Source organism: Rattus rattus, chromosome 7 (genome assembly GCF_011064425.1).
Source record: "Rattus rattus isolate New Zealand chromosome 7, Rrattus_CSIRO_v1, whole genome shotgun sequence".
Lineage (NCBI taxonomy): Eukaryota > Metazoa > Chordata > Mammalia > Rodentia > Muridae > Rattus > Rattus rattus.
The window spans coordinates 111,795,803-111,814,175 of NC_046160.1; the positions used below are offsets into that span (position 1 = coordinate 111,795,803).

The following is an 18,373-nucleotide window of genomic DNA, read 5'->3' on the forward strand; positions in this document are numbered from 1 at the left end:
TTTGGGGATTTTAAAATACTTGTGTTCTCCTGGTTTACAAAAATAAATTATCAAAAAAAAACCCACCAAAAATAGAAGTAAAACATTTGCTAAGAATATAGAAAATAATAACAAAATGGTAATAAATTCCAACTTATAAATGTATGTTAAGCAGGGTGGTGGTGGTGCACGTGTTTAATCTCAGCACTCGGGAGACAGAGACAGGCAGATCTCTGTGAGTTCAAGACTAGTCTGAGCTTGAGCATATCCCAGGACAGCCAGAGCTACACACAAAGAAGCCCTGTCTCAAAACAAAACAAAACTCCCATATATGTGTGTGTGTGTGTGTGTGTGTGTGTGTGTGTGTGTGTGTGTGTGTATTATATATGTATTTATGTATATATAGTGTATGTGTATTAAATATAAATAAAATAAACTTGCCAATCCAAAAATGTACAGCAGCTGGTTCAGTCTGAAAAGCAGCAGAAGGTAACTGTGCTATCTCTAGGGTCTTGGTGCAGCTGTGAGGATGTGCTCTGAATGAAGGAATAAAAAGCAAAGGCGGCACACAGGGAAGAGAAACAAGAGAAATCAGTAGTGGTTACCATTATATTGGCCAAAAACCTTTAAGTCAGAAGCTTTCGGTAGAGAAAAAGATGGTCATTATGAGATACAATAGGAAGGTCTAGCAATTGTATTTCAGAGTTCCTGAAATATAAAAAGCAAATAGTAACAGAAAAATCTAAATCTCGAAACTGAGCAATACGGTGATAGTAGATTATGCCCTGCTTTCAGTAACGGCAAGAATATCCAAACCGAATCAGGAAACACTTGAGGTAAATAACACAATTCAGGAAATGAACTTTCCACCCGGGGCATAATGCATTCTTTCCCTAAGAGCACTCGGAACGTTCTTGGAGTTTATCATATCAAGTTACAAATAAATCTTAACACATTTCAGAAAATAAAAATCATTCCAGGTAGCTTTTAAACCACAATTTAATTAAAATAAAAAATAACAACAGAAACTAATATTCACAAATTTGGAAACTAAGTAACTGTAAGCCCAAGGTGAAATAAAAAGAGAACACTCTATGGGATGGGGTGCTGCACACCTGTCACCTGGGAAGTGACACAGGGACATCGTGCTTTCCACAGTGAGACAATCTGCAGATGAAAACAAAAGCAAAAGTCCCTTTAAAAACAGCCATCGAGCAAAAACAACAATAGAACCTGGTAAGACACAGCAGAGCCAGCCCTAAGGTGCAAATGCCTACACTGTAGAGAGGAAGGACTGCCAAGGACTTAAATATCAAGTCTTAGTGAACTGAAAACTAGCTCAGGCTGCAGCTCACTGGAAGAGCATTTGCCTCACATAGAGGAGACCTCCTGTCAGCACTGCATAAAGAGGAAATAGAAAACTAGAAAGAAAATAACCCCCAGTTAGTGGACAGAGGGACATAATGAATATTAGAAAAGAGAAGCAGAGAAACAACAGAATTAAAAACAAAACAAAAAGAAAAAAAGAAAAACCCAGAAATTGGTTTCCTGAAAATTGGTACTCTTGGCTAGTTTTAGCCAGACTGAAGAAAGAGAATGCAGACTCCAAAAGAAAGATAAAGAGGATCATGGACTTCTGTGCACCGTTGGATTACCATGAGGAAATGGGATAGATTATGAGAAACTTGCAGTCTAGAAAAACTGAACCAAGAGTAGAAAGCCTGAACAGACCACAAGAAGATGTAATCAGTAAGTTTGAAAACCCCCCAATAAAGAAGGGCCGGGACCAAGTGAGGGCCTATGCAGATTCCAAGATATCCAGAGAAGGATGAAAACCAGCGAATCCTAGAACTGCCAGAACAAGTGAGAACATTTCCAAACTCATCTTATGAGACCAGCATTCCACCAAGATGAGATTTAGACAATATATGAAAACCATGAGTCATGTCCATGATGAATATAGATGGAAAAATTCACTTGCAAACTGATTTTAGTAGCATTTTAAAGAAATTTACCCCATGACCAAATGACCAATGACTGAATTAATCCTCGAATGCAAAACTGGCTCAATACACACCAAGCTAATCTAGTCAGAATAGCTAAGAACAAAAACTCAGGTGACAGCAAATGCTGGCGAGGATGTGGAGAAAGAGGACCACTCCTCCATTGTTGGTGGGATTACAAACTGGCACAGCCACTCTGGAAATCAGTCTAGAGGTTCCTCAGAAAATTGGACATTGCACCAGCTATAGCTCTCCTGGGTATATACCCAAAAGATGCTCCAACATATAACAAAGACACATGCTCTACTGTGTTCATAGCAGCCTTATTTATAATAGCCAGAAACTGAAAAGAACCCAGATGCCCTTCAACAGAGGAATGAATACAGAAAATGTGGTACATCTACACAATGGAATACTTATCAGCTATTAAAAACAATGACTTTATGAAATTCTTAGGCAAATGGATTGAACTAGAAAATATCATCCTGAGTGAAGTAACCCAAGTCACAAAAAAACACATGTGATATGTACTCACTGTTAAGTGGATTTTAGCCCAAAAGCTCAGAATACCCAAGATACAATTCACAGACCATATGAAGCTTAAGGAGAGGGAAGACCAAAATGTGGATGCTTCAGTCCTTAGAAGGGGGAACAAAATACTCATGAGAGGAAATACAGGAACAAAGAGTTGAGCAGAGACTACCCAACCTGGGGATTCATCCTATATGCAGCCACCAAACCCAGACACTATTACTGATGCCAAGAAGTGCTTGCTGACAGAAGCCTGATAAGGATGTCTCCTGAAAGGCTCTGCTAGAGCCTGACAAATACAGAGATGGACTAACCATAGAACTGAGTACAGGGACCCCAATGAAGGAGTTTGAGAAAGGTCTGAAGGAGCTGAAGGGGTTTGCAACCCCATAGGAAGAATAATAATATCAACCAACCAGACCCCCCCCCCAGAGCTCCAGAGACTAAACCACCAACCAAAGAGTACACATGGAGGGACCCATGGCTCCAGCCACATATAGAAGAGGATTTCATTGTCTGGCATGAGTAGGAGCAGAAGCCCTTGGTCCTGTGACGGTTCATTTCCCCAGTGCAGGGGAATGCCAGGGTGTTGAGGTAGGAACGGGTGGGTGAGAGTGGGAGCATCTTCATAGAAGCAGGGGGAGGGGGAAAGGGCAAACTGGGAAAGGGAATAACATTTGAAATGTAAATACATAAAATAACTGATTAAAAACAAAAAAACCACACACCAAGCAGCCACATTGGACCACATCAACAGAGCAAGAGAAGAACCACATGAGTAGCTCCATATATGCAGAAGAAACATTTGATAAAGTTCATTCATTCCTGGTTTTTAAAAGCTCTCTGTCTTATTTTGGGTTTTATTGTTGTAACCACAAGGGACTTAGGGATGTGCCTTAGTTAGGGTCTTATTGTTGTGAACAGACACCATGACTAATGTAAGTTTTATAAAGGACAACATTTAATTGGGGCTGGCTTACAGGTTCAGAGGTTCAGACCATTATCATCAAGGAGGGAGGATGGCAGCATCACAGCATCCAGGCAGGTGTGGTGTAGGAGGAGCTGAGTTCTACATCTTCACCTGAAGGAAGCCAGGGATAGCCTGAGCATCCGTAGGCAGCTAGGAGGAGGGTCTCCAAGCCCACTCCCACAGTGACACACTTCCTCCAACAAGGCCACATTGTCTAATAGTGCCACTCCCTGGGCCAAGCATATGCAAACCATCATGGGATGAAAGGGTTTATTTCTGCTTGCAGCTCTCAGGCCTCATTCCACACTGAGGGAAGTCAGGGCAGGAACTTAAGACAGGAACCTGAAGGCAGAAACTAAAGCGAAAGCTATGGAGGAATGCTGCTTACTTGCTTGGTCCTCGTGGCCTATTCAGCGTGCTTTCTTAGACAACTCAAGACCACATGCCTAAAGTTGGCACCATCCATAGTATGTTGGGCCCTCCTATATTAATTAAGAAAATGTCCCATATGCTTGCCTACATGCCAGTCTGGTGAGGGCATTTTCTCAGTTGTGCTTCCCTCTTCCCAAATGACTCTAGCCTGTATCAAGTTGCCAGTCTACTAGTCAGCACACCCTCTCCATAAAGAAGTTAACCTCAACACAATAAAAGTTATATACGAGCCTGGGGAGATGGCTCAGGGGTTAAGAGCATTGACTGCTCTTCCAAAGGTCCTGAGTTCAAATCCCAGCAACCACATGGTGGCTCACAACCGTCTGTAATGGGATCTGATGCCCTCTTCTGGTCTGAAGACAGCTATAATAAATAATAACATATACGAAAGTTATATACGAAAATCTGATAGTCCCAATATGAGAGGTGACTTCTAAGATATGACACAAGGAAGGATACCAGTTCTTCTCACATAGGGTTAGAAGGTTTAAACAGCAATTACACAAAACCTGAAATGAAAGATTGTAAAATAAAAGGAGAAAGTAGAAATATCTGCTAGCAAACAAGACTGTACATGTAAAAGCCCCTAAAGACTCCACCATAAAAACCTACTAGAATGTGCTGACTTAGCGTGGCTTTGCTAAACTCTTCCCTTGCTAGCCTGGTAAGCTTCAGTTCACGCAACCCCTGAAACTCAGGAAAAGTTGGAGGAACAGAACTACTGACTCTTACTCTTGTCCTCTGCTCATGTGTGTGTGTGTGTGTGTGTGTGTGTGTGTGTACAGGAATCCATGTACAAGTATTAGTGAGAATGTAAATTCAGGTTATAGCCATTTAAAAATCTGACTTGTACGTTCCTTAAAATTTAGTACTAGAAGTGCTGTGTGTTTCAGCAGTCCTACTTCTGGCTACATATCCAAATGGAATGAAACCAACTTGTCAAACAGGCACACCCCTACATTTTTTGGAATTATTCACAATAGCCAAGATACAGAGGCAATCTAAATGTTCAGTTGTGAAAACCAATAAAGCATCATCACCAATACTGTTATCATAGTTTTCAATTTTCATATATCTCAATGTATATAGACATCAAAATACTACTTTATATATATTATATATAACTGATCAATTACTTATACCTCACTAAAGCTAAAAATAAAACTTGACAGACTGAAAAACTAGTCAAATGCAGATGGTAAATTTAAAAATACAATTGGCTCCCTATAACTAGAGGTTCAATAATATAGATTCAACCAAATGCATATTTTAAAAAAGGTTCAGAAAATAAACTTTGTTGGTGACATACTATCTAGTTATTTCTCTGGGCATTCCTTAAAGTCATTTGCAAACACTTTACTTTGTATTTCACATTACAAGTAACCTGGGGATGGTTTAAAGTCCACAGGAAGACAGGTAGGAAGATGGCTCACTAGCTCAGAGTACTCGCTGCTGTTCTTCCACAGGATCTGAGGTCAGTTCCCAGCTCCTTCCTCGGGCAGTTCACCCATAACTCAACTCCAGGGGATCCAAAGTCTATTCATGGTTTATGTGGACACCTGCATACATCTGCCAAACACTGTGCCCAACCCCAAGCACACAACTAAAACACAATAAAAACCTTAAAAAGCAAAGGTAAGTGTAGAGACACACACTGGGACCTGATTACACTGATGTGTGAGGATCCTAGAGCCACTTTACTGGGAATAAATACTTCAGGACTTACAATGCCATAAAATGAATGTCGTTTTTATAACTTTACTGTGTATTCTAAAAGTAGCCTAAGTGGATCAGTAAATCAATACAAAAATGATTTGAACATGAGCGAGTGGAGAGTAGCTCTATTGGGTGTTTAAAAGTGTGGTACTAAGAAGCATTTATTAGTGAAGTTGGAATGAGTACATAAACATAATTCTGAAATGAGATAAAATCCACACAGGGTTTCAACAAATTTACAAGGCAGGTGTGTGTGTGTGTGTGTGTGTGTGTGTGTGTGTGTGTGTGTGTGTGTGTGTGTATTCCATTTGGATCAATAATATAAATTTTAAAATACGAAACCAGGGGTTGGGGATTTAGCTCAGTGGTAGAGCGCTTGCCTAGGAAGCATAAGGCCCTGGGTTCGGTCCCCAGTCAAAAAAGAACCAAAAAAAAAAAAAAAAAAATAATATATATATATATATATATATATATTTAACCAGAGTAATCTGAATTTTAGAAAACATGAATAGAAATCAAGGCATTCGGATTCTGAACAGTGATATATGTTCTTAGTTTTGATTTTGAAGAAATATTCACTTAAGACAGCATTATTTTCTCTGCTCATTTTTTTCTCACTTAAAGTTAGATAACTTCAAAACACATTTGAAAACAAAATATCCTTCTAAGTCAAATAGCATTCAACACAATTTTCTATTTGGTTATTTCAGTGGAGTTCTGGTTTGAACTTAGACCTGTGTTTACATATTAGTGCTGATACTGTTTAATTGCACTTGGGGAATGAGGGAAATTGCTCTTATTTTCCTGTGATAAGCTTCCTGACTACTGAGTACATGTATGTCACCATGAAAAAAGTAAAACTAGGAGGGAGTGATAGCTCAGAGGGTGAGACTGCAAACACAATAACCTGAGTTCAAGTCCTCAGCACTCATGAAGGCCAGGTGTGGCTTCACAATCCTGTAACCCTGTGCTGTAGCCGATGGAGACAGGAGGGTCGCCTGGGGCTTGCTGCCAGCCAAACTCCAGACTCAGGGAGAGACCCTGACTCAAAGGAATACAATAGAGAGTGGTACAGCAGGGTACCTGACCCCTTCCCCTTAGCCTCTGCACAGACACACACACACAGAGAGAGAGAGAGAGAGAGAGAGAGAGAGAGAGAGAGAGAGAGGGATAAGAGAAAATAAAATCCATATTTATCAGTTAAAATATTTATGGGGTCCTACCATGTGCGACATGTTGCTCAAAGACTAAAGCTAAAATGTTGAACAAACACGGATTTCCAGAGCGTCCGGTATAGTGGGAGGAGACAAACAGTGAGCATATACAGAGAAGAAGACTGTCGGATGGGGATTCCTACAGTCAGGGAGGTAAAGCCTGGGAAAGGAAGCTGGGAGCCCCTTGGGAATTTCCCTTGGGAGAAGTTTGTTTTTTTTTTTTGTTTGGTTTTGTTTGGTTTGGTTTGGTTTTTGTTTGTTTTTTTTTGTTTTTTTTTTTTTTTTGTTTTGTTTTTTTTTCTTGGAGGGACAAGCAGAGACTCACAAGAGTGTAGAATATTGTGGCCATCCAGGGAAAGAGCAATCCAGACAGAAGAAACTGCCTTGAAATGGAGCCACGAGTGATGAATTAATAGAAATGGTGTGCAGGGCGTGTGAACTAACCTTCAGAAGAGTGATAGATGCTGTTACTCTCTCACAGAGGTATACATTGGGAGGACTTGGCCTTCATACTGAATGAAGCTAAAAGCCACTGGAGGGGCTTGAGTAGAGGCATCCCAGAGCCAGTTTCACTTTCAAAGCATCCCTCTGGCTACTGAGGTGAAAATAGTCTACAGAATGCCATCACTGAAGAGTGTGGATAGGTAGAGGAAAGACTACATTGATAGCAGTGAAGACAGAAGGAAACATTCCAAACATGTCTGTCAGTGGCTGAAATATGACTAGGGTGTGAGAGTCGAGGGTGACCTGTCGACCACAAAGATGGAACTGTGACTTACTAGACTGAAGAGTATGGCAGGAAAAGATTTGGGGGAGGAAATGAACCAGGACTTCAATCTTCACCATCTTAAGGTCAAAATGAGTACCTACTAGTCGATTGGGGACAGAAAGATAACTTGGCAGGTAAACGCACTTGCTACCAAGTTTGACAACATGAGTTTGATCACCAGGACCTACATTGTGAAAGAGAAGTGACTTCTCTAATTTCTACATGCATACTATGGCATGTGTGCCCCCCCAATAAATTAAGTAAATTAATTTAAAATAATAAACAAATTCAGTTGTGTCTTGAAGGCAGTTAGAATGAGTCTGGAGTTCAGGATAGAGATAATTTTGAGAGTTAACAGAATTGGGTGATACTTAAACTCTAGCCTTCATAATTTGGTTTTTTTAATGATTTATTATTATATATAAGTACACTGTACTCAAACACACCAGAAGAGGGCATCAGATCTCATTACGGATGGTTGTAAGCCACCATATCATTGCTGAGATTTGAACTCAGAACCTCTGGAAGAGCAGTCAGTGCTCTTAACCACTGAGCCATCTTTCCAGCCCTGTTTTTAAATTTCAACTTAATCTTCATTTATTCATTATATTGCTTTCAGTCATTTAAGGCATAACTTGTTGGTTTTGTCATGTAAAGTATAATGGCTAAATTGGAAAAAAAAAGTATTCGCCAAGTGGCTAACTAGTAGCCATCATTTCTCCTTATCATATCGAGTTTATGCTCATCATAATTGATCTGGATAACTCAGAAATAGGCTTCTGACATAAAACAGTACATCCTGGACTTGAGTGTTTTCTGTTTCCATCTGTGTTTTCATGCTCTGTACCTTCCTGATATGGCTAGTGCTGCTTTGGTCATTTCAAGTTCCACGTTATCCACATTGGGATATACTGTGTTGTTTAAATAGTGTTCTATAGAACACGTTAGATAAGCTTACCAATTTTTTTAAACTTTATATGTATGGGTGTTTTGCCTGCATGTATGTCTGTATACGTGTGCAGTGCCCAAAGAGGCCAGAAGAGGGCAGGAGTTATAGACAGTTGTGAGCTGCTGATTGGGTGCTGTGAGAGAAAAGCCAGTGCTCTTAAAATGCTGAGCCATTTCTACAGCCCCAGCATTCCGATTTCTGATTGAACATGTCCTCTTAATTTCTTTAGTTTTTCTTATTTACATTTTCTATTTTTTTATCTTCATGCATGTGTGTATATGCAGGCATGCATGTACCATGCTGTGCATGTGGAAGTCATGGTCAGCCCTCATGTCCACCTTGTTGGAGACAGTCTATTGATCGCCATTGGATATGCTAGGCTAGCTGGCCAGCAAGCCTCTAGCTAGTTACCTGACTGTGCCTCCCACCTCACCAGAGGAATGCTGCTGACCTCGCATGGGTTTGGGGGATCTAAACTCGAGTCCTTATGTTTGCTTAGCAAGCACTTTATCCACAGAGCTATCTCCCCAGTCTAAAACCATTTTATTTTTTAAAATGAACTCATTTTTTTAATTGTCACATAAAATTGTACATATTTATGTAGTGTACTACACAGCTTTACTTTTATAGAAGTTTTATTGTTACTCTCAATAAAAATATTTCAGTAACAATAGTTAATACCATAAATTCTTTTATTTTTAAGAAATGTACAAAATTGTGCAAACAAATTTAAAACATCTTCATTGCCACATAAATCCCTTGTACCAATTTTCAGTCACACAATTTCCACCCTTAGCCCTGGAAATAATTTATGTGGAATTCTGTTCTGAATTCTTGGGAAGTATACCTTTTTTATATTTGTGTGTGTGTGTATACTTGAATGTGTGCATGCATGTGCAGTCATGTGCCATGTGTATATGTAGAGACTGGGGAACTTTTCTGCGTGTGGGTCCTGGGGACTGCCCATAAGTGCTCAGGCTTGGTGACAGGCAACTTTACCTACTGAGTCATTAAGACTTCTCGTCGCCCTACTCCCTCCACTTCCCACCATACTTTGGTCTGCATATCTTTGGTCTTTTGAGACAGAATCCTGGAATATAGACCTGGGTAGGCTGATATTCACTGTGTAATCTAAACTCAAGGTAATTTTTCTTCCTCTCAAACTCTCAAGTACAGGAATGTGCCACACACTGGCCTTTCTATCTTAATTTTTTTGTAAAAGTACATGCACGGGGTTGGGGATTTAGCTCAGCGGTAGAGCGCTTGCCTAGCAAGTGCAAGGCCCTGGGTTCGGTCCCCAGCTCTGAAAAAAAAAAAAAGTACATGCACTAATCTGTTTAATGCTGAAAGATGCTAGCTTTCATTTTACCATTTTCAGGGTTTGTCCAGTGATAAATCTTTGATTAACTTTCTGGTCAGTACCTGACTTAAGAACACAGTAAAGTATGGAACTAACACCACTATCATTTATTCTGTTTCCATTAATTCATTTACTCACTTCACATCCCGACCACAGTCCTCCCTTTTCCTCCCAGTCCCCCACTCACAGCTATCCTCCTCCCCTTCTCTGAGAAGGGGAGGCCCCCTGAGTACCAGCCCATCCTGGCACCTCACATCACTGCAGGACTAGGCACATCTTTTCCCACTGTGGTCAGACAAGGCAGCCCGGTTAGGGGACAAGATCCACAGATGGGCAGCAGAGTCAGGGACAGCCCCCGCTCCAGTTGTTGGGGACCCACACAAAGACTAAGCCGCACATCTGCTGCATATGTGGAAGAGGGGGCTAGGTCCAGCCCATGTGTGCCTGTGGTTGGTGGTTTAGTCTCTGGGAGCCCCCAAGGGTCCTGGTTAGTTGACTGTTGGTCTTCCTTTGGTGTCCCTGTCCCCTCCAGGTTCCTCAGTCCTTCCGCAGACTCTTCCACAAGACTTCTAAGCTCTGTCTGATGCTGGGCTCTGGGTCTCTGTATCCGTTTCCATCAGCTGCTGGGTGGAGCCTCTCAGAAGACATTTGTGCTAGGCTCCTGTCTGCAAGCACAATAGACTATCATTAATAGCTTCAGAGCTTGGTTCTTGCCCCTGGGATGGCTCTCAAGTTGGGCCCGTCATTGGTTGGCCATTTCCTCAGTCTCTGTTCCATCTCTGTCCGTACACTTCTTGCAGGCAGAACATGTTTTGGGTTGAAGGTTTTGTGGGTGGTTTGGTGTTTGTATCCCTGCACTGAGAGTTCAGGAGATCACAGCTTCAGGCTACAAATCCCCCTCTGCTAGGATTCTCAGCTAGAGTCACCCTCATAGACCCTGGAGCCTCTCCCATCCCTGGTCTCTAGCAAGTCCTAGAGATGACTAACACCCACCCCACCCCATCCTTGCCAATTTCTGTTCACTCTCCCTGCCCTCTTTCCCCTGCTTTCCCTACACCTGTCCCCCAATCCTTCCCTTTCCAGTTCTTTTCCCCTGCTTTCCCTACACCTGTCCCCCAATCCTTCCCTTTCCAGTTCTTTCTCCCACCCAGTCCCTCCATTTCTCACCTTTAATGAGCATCTTATCCCCTTCTGAGTGAGATTCAAGCATCCTCCCTTGGGCCCTTGTTATTCAGCTTCTTTGGGTTTGTGGAACGTAGAGTGGTAATCCTGTACTTTATGGCTAATATCCGTTTATAAGTGAGTACATACTATTCATGTCCTTTTGGGTCTAGATTTCCTCATTCCAAATGATGTTTTCTAGTTTCATCCATTTACCTGCAGATTTTATGATGTCCTTGTTTTTAATAGCTGAGTAATATTCCATTGGGTAAATGAAACACAGTTTTTGTTGTTTTGTTTGTTTGTTTGTTTGTTTGTTTGTTTTTGATTGAGGGGCATCTGGGATCTTTCCAGTTTCTGACTATTATGAACAAACTTGCTATGAACATAGTGGCGCATGTGTCCTTGGGTATGGTGGAACATCTTTTGGGTATATGCCCAGGAGTTGATATAGCTGGTTCCTGAAGTAGAACTATTCCCAGTTTTCTGAGAAACCACCAAATTGATTTCCAGAGTGGTTGTACAAGTTAGCATTCCCACCAGCAGTGGAGGAATATTTGTTCCACATTCTTACCAACATATGCTGTTGCTTGCGTTTTTGATCTTAGCCATTCTGACAGATATAAGATGGAATGTCAGAGTCATTCTGACTTGTATTTCCCTGATGACTAAGGATGTTGGGCATTTCTGTAAGTGCTTCTCAGCCATTAGGGATTCCTCTGTTGAGAATTCTCTATTTAGTTGTTTGGTTTACTCTACTAGTACTTCTAATGAGCAAGACGTCCAAGACACAGAAGTTGGCTGCCTGACTGCAAATGTCTTTAAGATGTTGGCTTTGTTGTTTGCCTTGCTCATTTGAGATGTTGCTTTCTAGCTGGCCTTGAACTCTTGGCCCAAATGATCTTCCTGCCTCTACTCTCTGTTTGGAATTTCTATAAATTACATATTACTTAGAATCTCTTTGTACAGAGAAGTATATGGCTTTTGCTCCTAAACAGTAGTATAAATATGATTAGCAAGAAGGATGAGCCAGGTGTGCTTGGGGTATTGGCTTTCATCCCAGCATAGAGTCCTCCAGGCAAGACCTTCACAACTTCCAGAATAGCCGAGGCGAATGTAGAAATCCTTGATTTTATTAGTCTAACAAGACCAAAAAGTTAGTATTTATGTTTGTTGCTGTTTTTAAAAATGTGTTTCCTTCCTTAGATGCTGACCAACAACGAAGAGAGAAACTGAGGAAGGAGTTGGCACGGTGTGAAAAGGAGTTTAAATTAAGTAAATCTGCGATGCAGACCAATTCTAAGATGAATTCCAAGTTCTTTGTAAACTCTCTACAGAGGGTAAGGTTCTTTTGCTCTTTAAAAGCAGGTGTTTGTGAGGCAAATCCTTGCCTGGCTTGGGTTGGGCAGGTTTGGGTCAGCAAACTTTGGTCATCAATAGTCAAGGGGTTCTTTTGTGTGCCTTTCAGGCCAAGCCCCTTGTCACAACTGCCTGCCAATAGAGAGCAGCCACTGCAGACACCATGGAAATGAAGTCCTAGCTGTGCTCCATTTGCTAGCTAGAAATGACTGTGGCCTGCAGGCTGTGGTTGGCTGGCCTAGACTGTGGTTTTCTTGTTTGTAACTTTCTTTAACATTTATTTGAAGAAGTATTCTTCTGCTTATGGTTGGATGAGAAGTGATGGCAGTTTTCAAGAGACTCTCCAGTGAATAGCTTTTTTTTTTTTAATTAAAAGCATTTTTAATACAATGTATTTTGATCTCAATGAGTAATTTTATCCAGTACTCTTTTTGCATTTCTTGGCAAAGATGCTGTGATTTTCCATTTTATCTGTCAATACAGTGAATGACTTATGTCCTTAATATAAACAGATAGCAGCTGTGATGCATTAAAGTTTTCTTTCTTTTGTATTTTGTTTTGTTTCTCTGTATTTGTTTTTGTTTCATTTTGTTTTGATACATGGTCTCTCTACACATTCCTTGCTGTGTAGATCAGACTGGCCTTAAACTTACTGAGACCCACCTCTACCTCTCCAGTGCTGATTAAAGCATTAAGAGTTTCGGGCTGGAGAGATAGCTCAGCCCTTAAAAGCTAGGCTCACAACCAAAACTATAAGATTTCCTATGTTGCTGAATTCAGTGGCTAAACTTTTGTTTAAGATTTTGTCATCTGAACACTGTTATTACTGGTATACATTTTTCTTTCTGTCTGGTTATAGTTATCTCTTTTTTCTGTATTCTAGCTTATAGAAGTTGGAAATTATTTGCTTTTTTTATAGGTGGTATTTTTTTTATTTAAAAAAAATTTTCATACAATATATTTTGACCATATACTTCTCCTTCCTCTACCTCGTCTTTACCCACCCAATTTCATGTTCTCTCTCTCTCTCTCTCTCTCTCTCTCTCTCTCTCTCTCTCTCTCAAAAATTAAAGCCAACAACAAAGTAAAAATCAAAGCAAGCAAGCAAACAATAAGACAAAACAAACCAAAGTGCACAAAAGCAGAGTGCGTTTTGCGCAGGCCGACTCCCAGGCTTGGAGTGCAGCCGATACGCAGGGTCAGTCCCGAGAACAGATTTCCGCCTTCTCAGCGGCGTCAGTTGCACATAGCTTCTTAGTTAAGGTAGAACTTGTGCTCCTTTTCCCTTCCCCATGCTGGGATCTTGTCTGGTTTGAACCTGTGCAGGTCTTGTGTGTGCTGTCTCTCTGTGTACCCTCCTTGTTGTATCTGAAAACCCTGTTTCTTTGGAATCATCGACCACCTATGGGTCTTAGCATCTTTCCATCACCTTTTCTTCACTAACACTGACCTTGACGGGAAGTGTTTGATAAATACATTCCATTTAGGACCGAGTGCTTTACCCTCTGTACATTGTCCAGTTGTGAGTCTCTGGGTCAGTTATCATCTCTTGCAAAAAACGAGCTTCTCTGCTGAGGCTGGCTGATGCACTGATTTGCAGACTTCATACTTTTATTTTTCTCAACAGCTGGCTTTTTTATCTTCATGGAGTTTAACATTGAAATGTTCACTTTCGTAAACTTTAGTGCTGTAGGGACCTAACATGTTTCTTTCACCCAGTGTTGCCATGATCAGCTCAGTCCAGTGTTCTTTCCTTTCCAGCTTCCTCCAGATCACAGTACTCTGAGGTGATTATACCCATGCACATGGCAGCATGTATCTTTAACGCAAAGCCATCCTTTGGCCAGGCGTAGTATATAGTGCATGCCTGTGATTCCAGCTAGTCAGGGCACACTCGGCAGGGCACACTTGGCAGGCTCAAGGTGACACTGGACAACGTAGTGAGGCTTTCTCAAAAAATATGCCATTATCATGCCATAAAATTAGTAATTCTTTAATATTGCCAAATATGTTTTGATTTCACATAGTCTCATTATTTTTTGAGTTTGTTAGAATTGATATCTAGTTAACTTCAATTAATTGATATTTTTTAAAAATCCATAGTTTTCCTCCTTTTATACCTGTATAATTTATATGTGGGGAAAAATCTAAGCTAGTAATAAATCTTGGCTTAAAATTTTGCAGAATTCTAAAATGATGTAAAATTTCCACTGCAAACATGGGCAGGAAGTTAGGTCCCTAAGGCCTGCAGTCTCCACTGAGTGCCAGGGTTCAAGACGGGCAAGTCACCAGTTAGAGAACAGCATTGAGGGTGCCCGTGCTCTCACGTAAGTATTGGTTCAAGCCCTGGCGTCCATGGTATGGATAAGAAAAGGGGGGAAAGGAAGATGGGAAGGAGAGAAAGGGAAGAAAAGAGAAAAAAGCAGGCAAGCCTACTTAGCAGAACAGGTTCCCTGCTACTTACTGAGCACCGGAGAGTGTACTTTTAACTCTAGGTCTTTTCAGTACAAATGAAGCCGTGGTTTATCAGTAGGCAGTGAGAAAGGCTTGGGTATTGGAGCCATTCTGGAAAATCTGGACTAGTTTCATCCTTGAGAATTACTGAGGAGCTACAAAGCCGTTTATAGTTAGACACTGATGTTATCCCTTTAACAAAGATGACACTAGCCACAGTGACCAGCAGACTAATTATAGGACAGCTGCAGTAATCCGGGAAAGAAAGAATAAGACCTTATCCTGGACATTATAAAGAACACAAGGAATTCAAGGAAGGTTTATTATTATTTAGAAAGTGCAATTGCCAGGACTTGCCAAACTTGGAATCTGGTTTGATGATATAAACAGAAAGGAAGAAGAGAAAAAGATTACCAGGTGTCTGATAAGGACTTTGATAAGAGGCATGAGTTTCTTGTTTGGCCTACTCCATGCTTTGGGAACATTGAATGCATTCAGGAGACATTGGATATAAGCATCTCTTTCAGGAGAGAAATCTGGGAGTCCACAGGTCGGGTTGAGACCTCCCTAGGCTGTTCTATAGCTAGAATATTTTTTTAACATTTATTTTATTGTATGTGAATGTGAGTGCCTGCATGTATGTTATATTACCATACATATGCCATGTGCCCTTAGAGGCCAAAAATGAGACATTTGAATATAAAGTAAATAATTTCAAGGTAAGAATAGTTTATCAAAAATTTTAAATTATATATGTTAATGTACTTTATGAATCATTTATGATAACATAAACAAATATTATTTAATGTCTATTTACTTTCACTTTAGTATCTATAATCCTATAACTTGCATACCTCCATGGTAGTTCATATATACCTTTATACATGTTTTATGGTTCCATTTACAATAATAGTAATTTTTAACTTGCCTATATTTTTTGCCTACTTTTTTTAATTGATTGAGTTATTTATTTTACATCCTGATCACAGCTTCCCCTCCCTCCTCTCCTCCTAGAATCTCCCTCTCACCTCACCTCCCCTGACTTCCACCTCTCCTCAGGAAAGGGGAGCCCTCCCATGGATGTCAACCAGCCTTGGCAAATGAAGTTGCAGTAAGACTAGGTGCATCCTCTCCTACTGAGGCTAGACAAGGCAGCCCAGTTAGGGGAAAGGGGTCCAGAAGTAGGCGACAGAGTCAGAGACAGCCCCTGTTCCCACTGTAGGAGTCCCACATGCAGTCTAAGCTACACAACTATAACATACGAGCAGAGGGCCTAGGTCAGTCTCCCACATGCTCTCTGGTTGGCACTTCAGTCTCTATGAACCTCTATGGGTTAGAAGATCCTATAGGTTTTCTTGTGGTATCCTTGACCCCTCTGGCTCCTTTAAACCTTCCTCCCCCTCTTCCATAGGATTCCCCAAGCTCCACCTTATGTTTGGCCATGGGTCTCTGTGTCAGTTTTCATCAGTTGCTGGGTAAAGCCTCTCTGATGACAGTTAGGCTAGCCTCCTGTCTGCAAGAATAGCAGAATATCACTAATAATGTCAGGGGTGGGCTCTCTCTTGTGGAATGGGTCTCAAGATGAGCCAGTCATTGGTTGGCCTTTCCCTCAAATTCTGTTCCACCTTTCACCCCTGGACATTTTGTAGGAAAGACAAATTGTGGGTCAAAGCTTTTATGGCTGGATTGGTGTCCTAATCCCTTTATTGGAAGTCTTTTTTTGGAGCTGGGGACCGAACCCAGGGCTTTGCGGTTGCTAGGCAAGCGCTCTACCACTGAGCCAAATCCCCAACCCCCCCCCTTTTTTTTTTAATACCAAGTTAAATATTGTTCTTTCAAGGTCTGTAAAGAACTGTTGGAATTTTGATGACAGTTGTGTTAAATCTGTAGATTGCTCTTGGTAGGATGGCCATTTTTATTGTTAATTCTACTGACCCATGAGCATGGGAGGTCTTGCTTTCCTTCATAGATTTGAAGTTCTTGTCACACAGGTCTTCTGCCTGCTTAGACTTACACCGAGATACTTTATATTGTTTGTAGCTATTATAAAGGGTGTTGTCTCCCTAATTTTTCTCAACCATTTATGAGTCATATATAGGAGGACTACTGATGTTTTTATTTTTAGTTGACTTTGTATCCAGCCGCTTTGCTGAAGGTGTTCTCTGGTGGAATTTTTGGTGTCATTTATGTATACTATCATATCATCTGCAAATAGTGATACTTTGACTTCTTCCTGTCCAATTTATATTCTCTTGATTTCCTTTAGTTTTCTTACTGCTCTGAAACTTCAAGTATGACATTAAATAGATATTAAGAGAGTTGACAGCCTTGTCTTGGCCCTGATCTTAGTGGAATTGCTTTAAGTTTCTCTCCATCTAATTTGATGTTGGCTATCTGCTTGCTGTGTATTGCCCTTATTGTGTTTAGGTATGGGCCTTGTATCCCTGATCACTCTAAGACTTTTTATCATAAGGGTGTTGGATTTTGTCTAAGGCTTTTTCAGCACACAGTGAAATGATCTTGTGGGTTTTTTGGTTTGGGTTTTTTTTTTCTTTCAGTTTGTTCATATGATGAATTACATTGAGGGAATTTTTTGTGTGTTGAATCATCTCCACATCTCTGGTATGAAGCCTACTTGATCCTGGTGGATGATGTTTTTGATATGTACCTGGATTTGGTTTGTGACTATTTTCTTGAGTATTTTTGCATAAATGTTCATAAGGGAGACTGGTCTGAATCTTTCTGTGGTTTAGGTATCAGGGTGACTGGCCTCATAAAATGAATTTGACAGTGTTCCTTCTGTTTCTATTTTGTGAAATAATTTGAGGAGTATTGGTATTCACTCTTTTTTGAAGGTCTGGAAGAATTCTACATTAAAACCTATCTGGGCCTGGGTTTTCTTTTTCTTGGTTGGGAAACTTTTAATGACCACTTCTGTGTCCTGGGTTATAGGTGTATTTAAATTCTTTACCTGATCTTATTTTGATCTATCAAGAAAATAGTCCATTTCATTTAAATTTTTCAATTTTATGGAGTATAGGTTATTGAAGTAAAACCTAATAATTCTTTGGATTTCCTCAGTGTGTGTTTCTATGTCCCCCTTTTCATTTCTGAATTTATTAATTTGATTATTCTTTCTTTTAGTTGGTTTGGCGAAGGATTTGTCTATCTTGTTGATTTTCTCAAAGAACCAGCTCTTAGTTTTGTTGTTCTCTTTGTTACTAATTGATTGATTTTAGCCATGAGTTTGATTATTTCCTGATAATCTACTCGTCTTGGGTGTGTTTGCTTCTCTTTGATCTAGAGCTTCAGGTGTGTTAAGTCACTACTATGAAATCTCACTAATTTCTTTATGAAGACACTTATTGCTATAATTTTCCTTTTAGCATTGTGTCCTTAAGTTTAGGTATGTTGTGCACTCATTTTCATTGAATTCTAGAATATCTTTAATTTATTTCTTCCTTGACCCAGTGGTC

General features: G+C 40.4%; 1 protein-coding gene across 1 annotated transcript in view; it reads left to right on the forward strand.

The window, feature by feature from the left end:
• The window catches only part of Spata7 (spermatogenesis associated 7), a 45,190-nt gene that overhangs the window by 11,349 nt on the left and 15,468 nt on the right, over window positions 1-18,373 (forward strand). Inside the window, exon 5 of the mRNA XM_032908245.1 lies at window positions 12,291-12,424. Coding sequence (XP_032764136.1) covers window positions 12,291-12,424 — 134 coding nt within the window. The remainder of the gene's footprint in view (window positions 1-12,290; window positions 12,425-18,373) is intronic.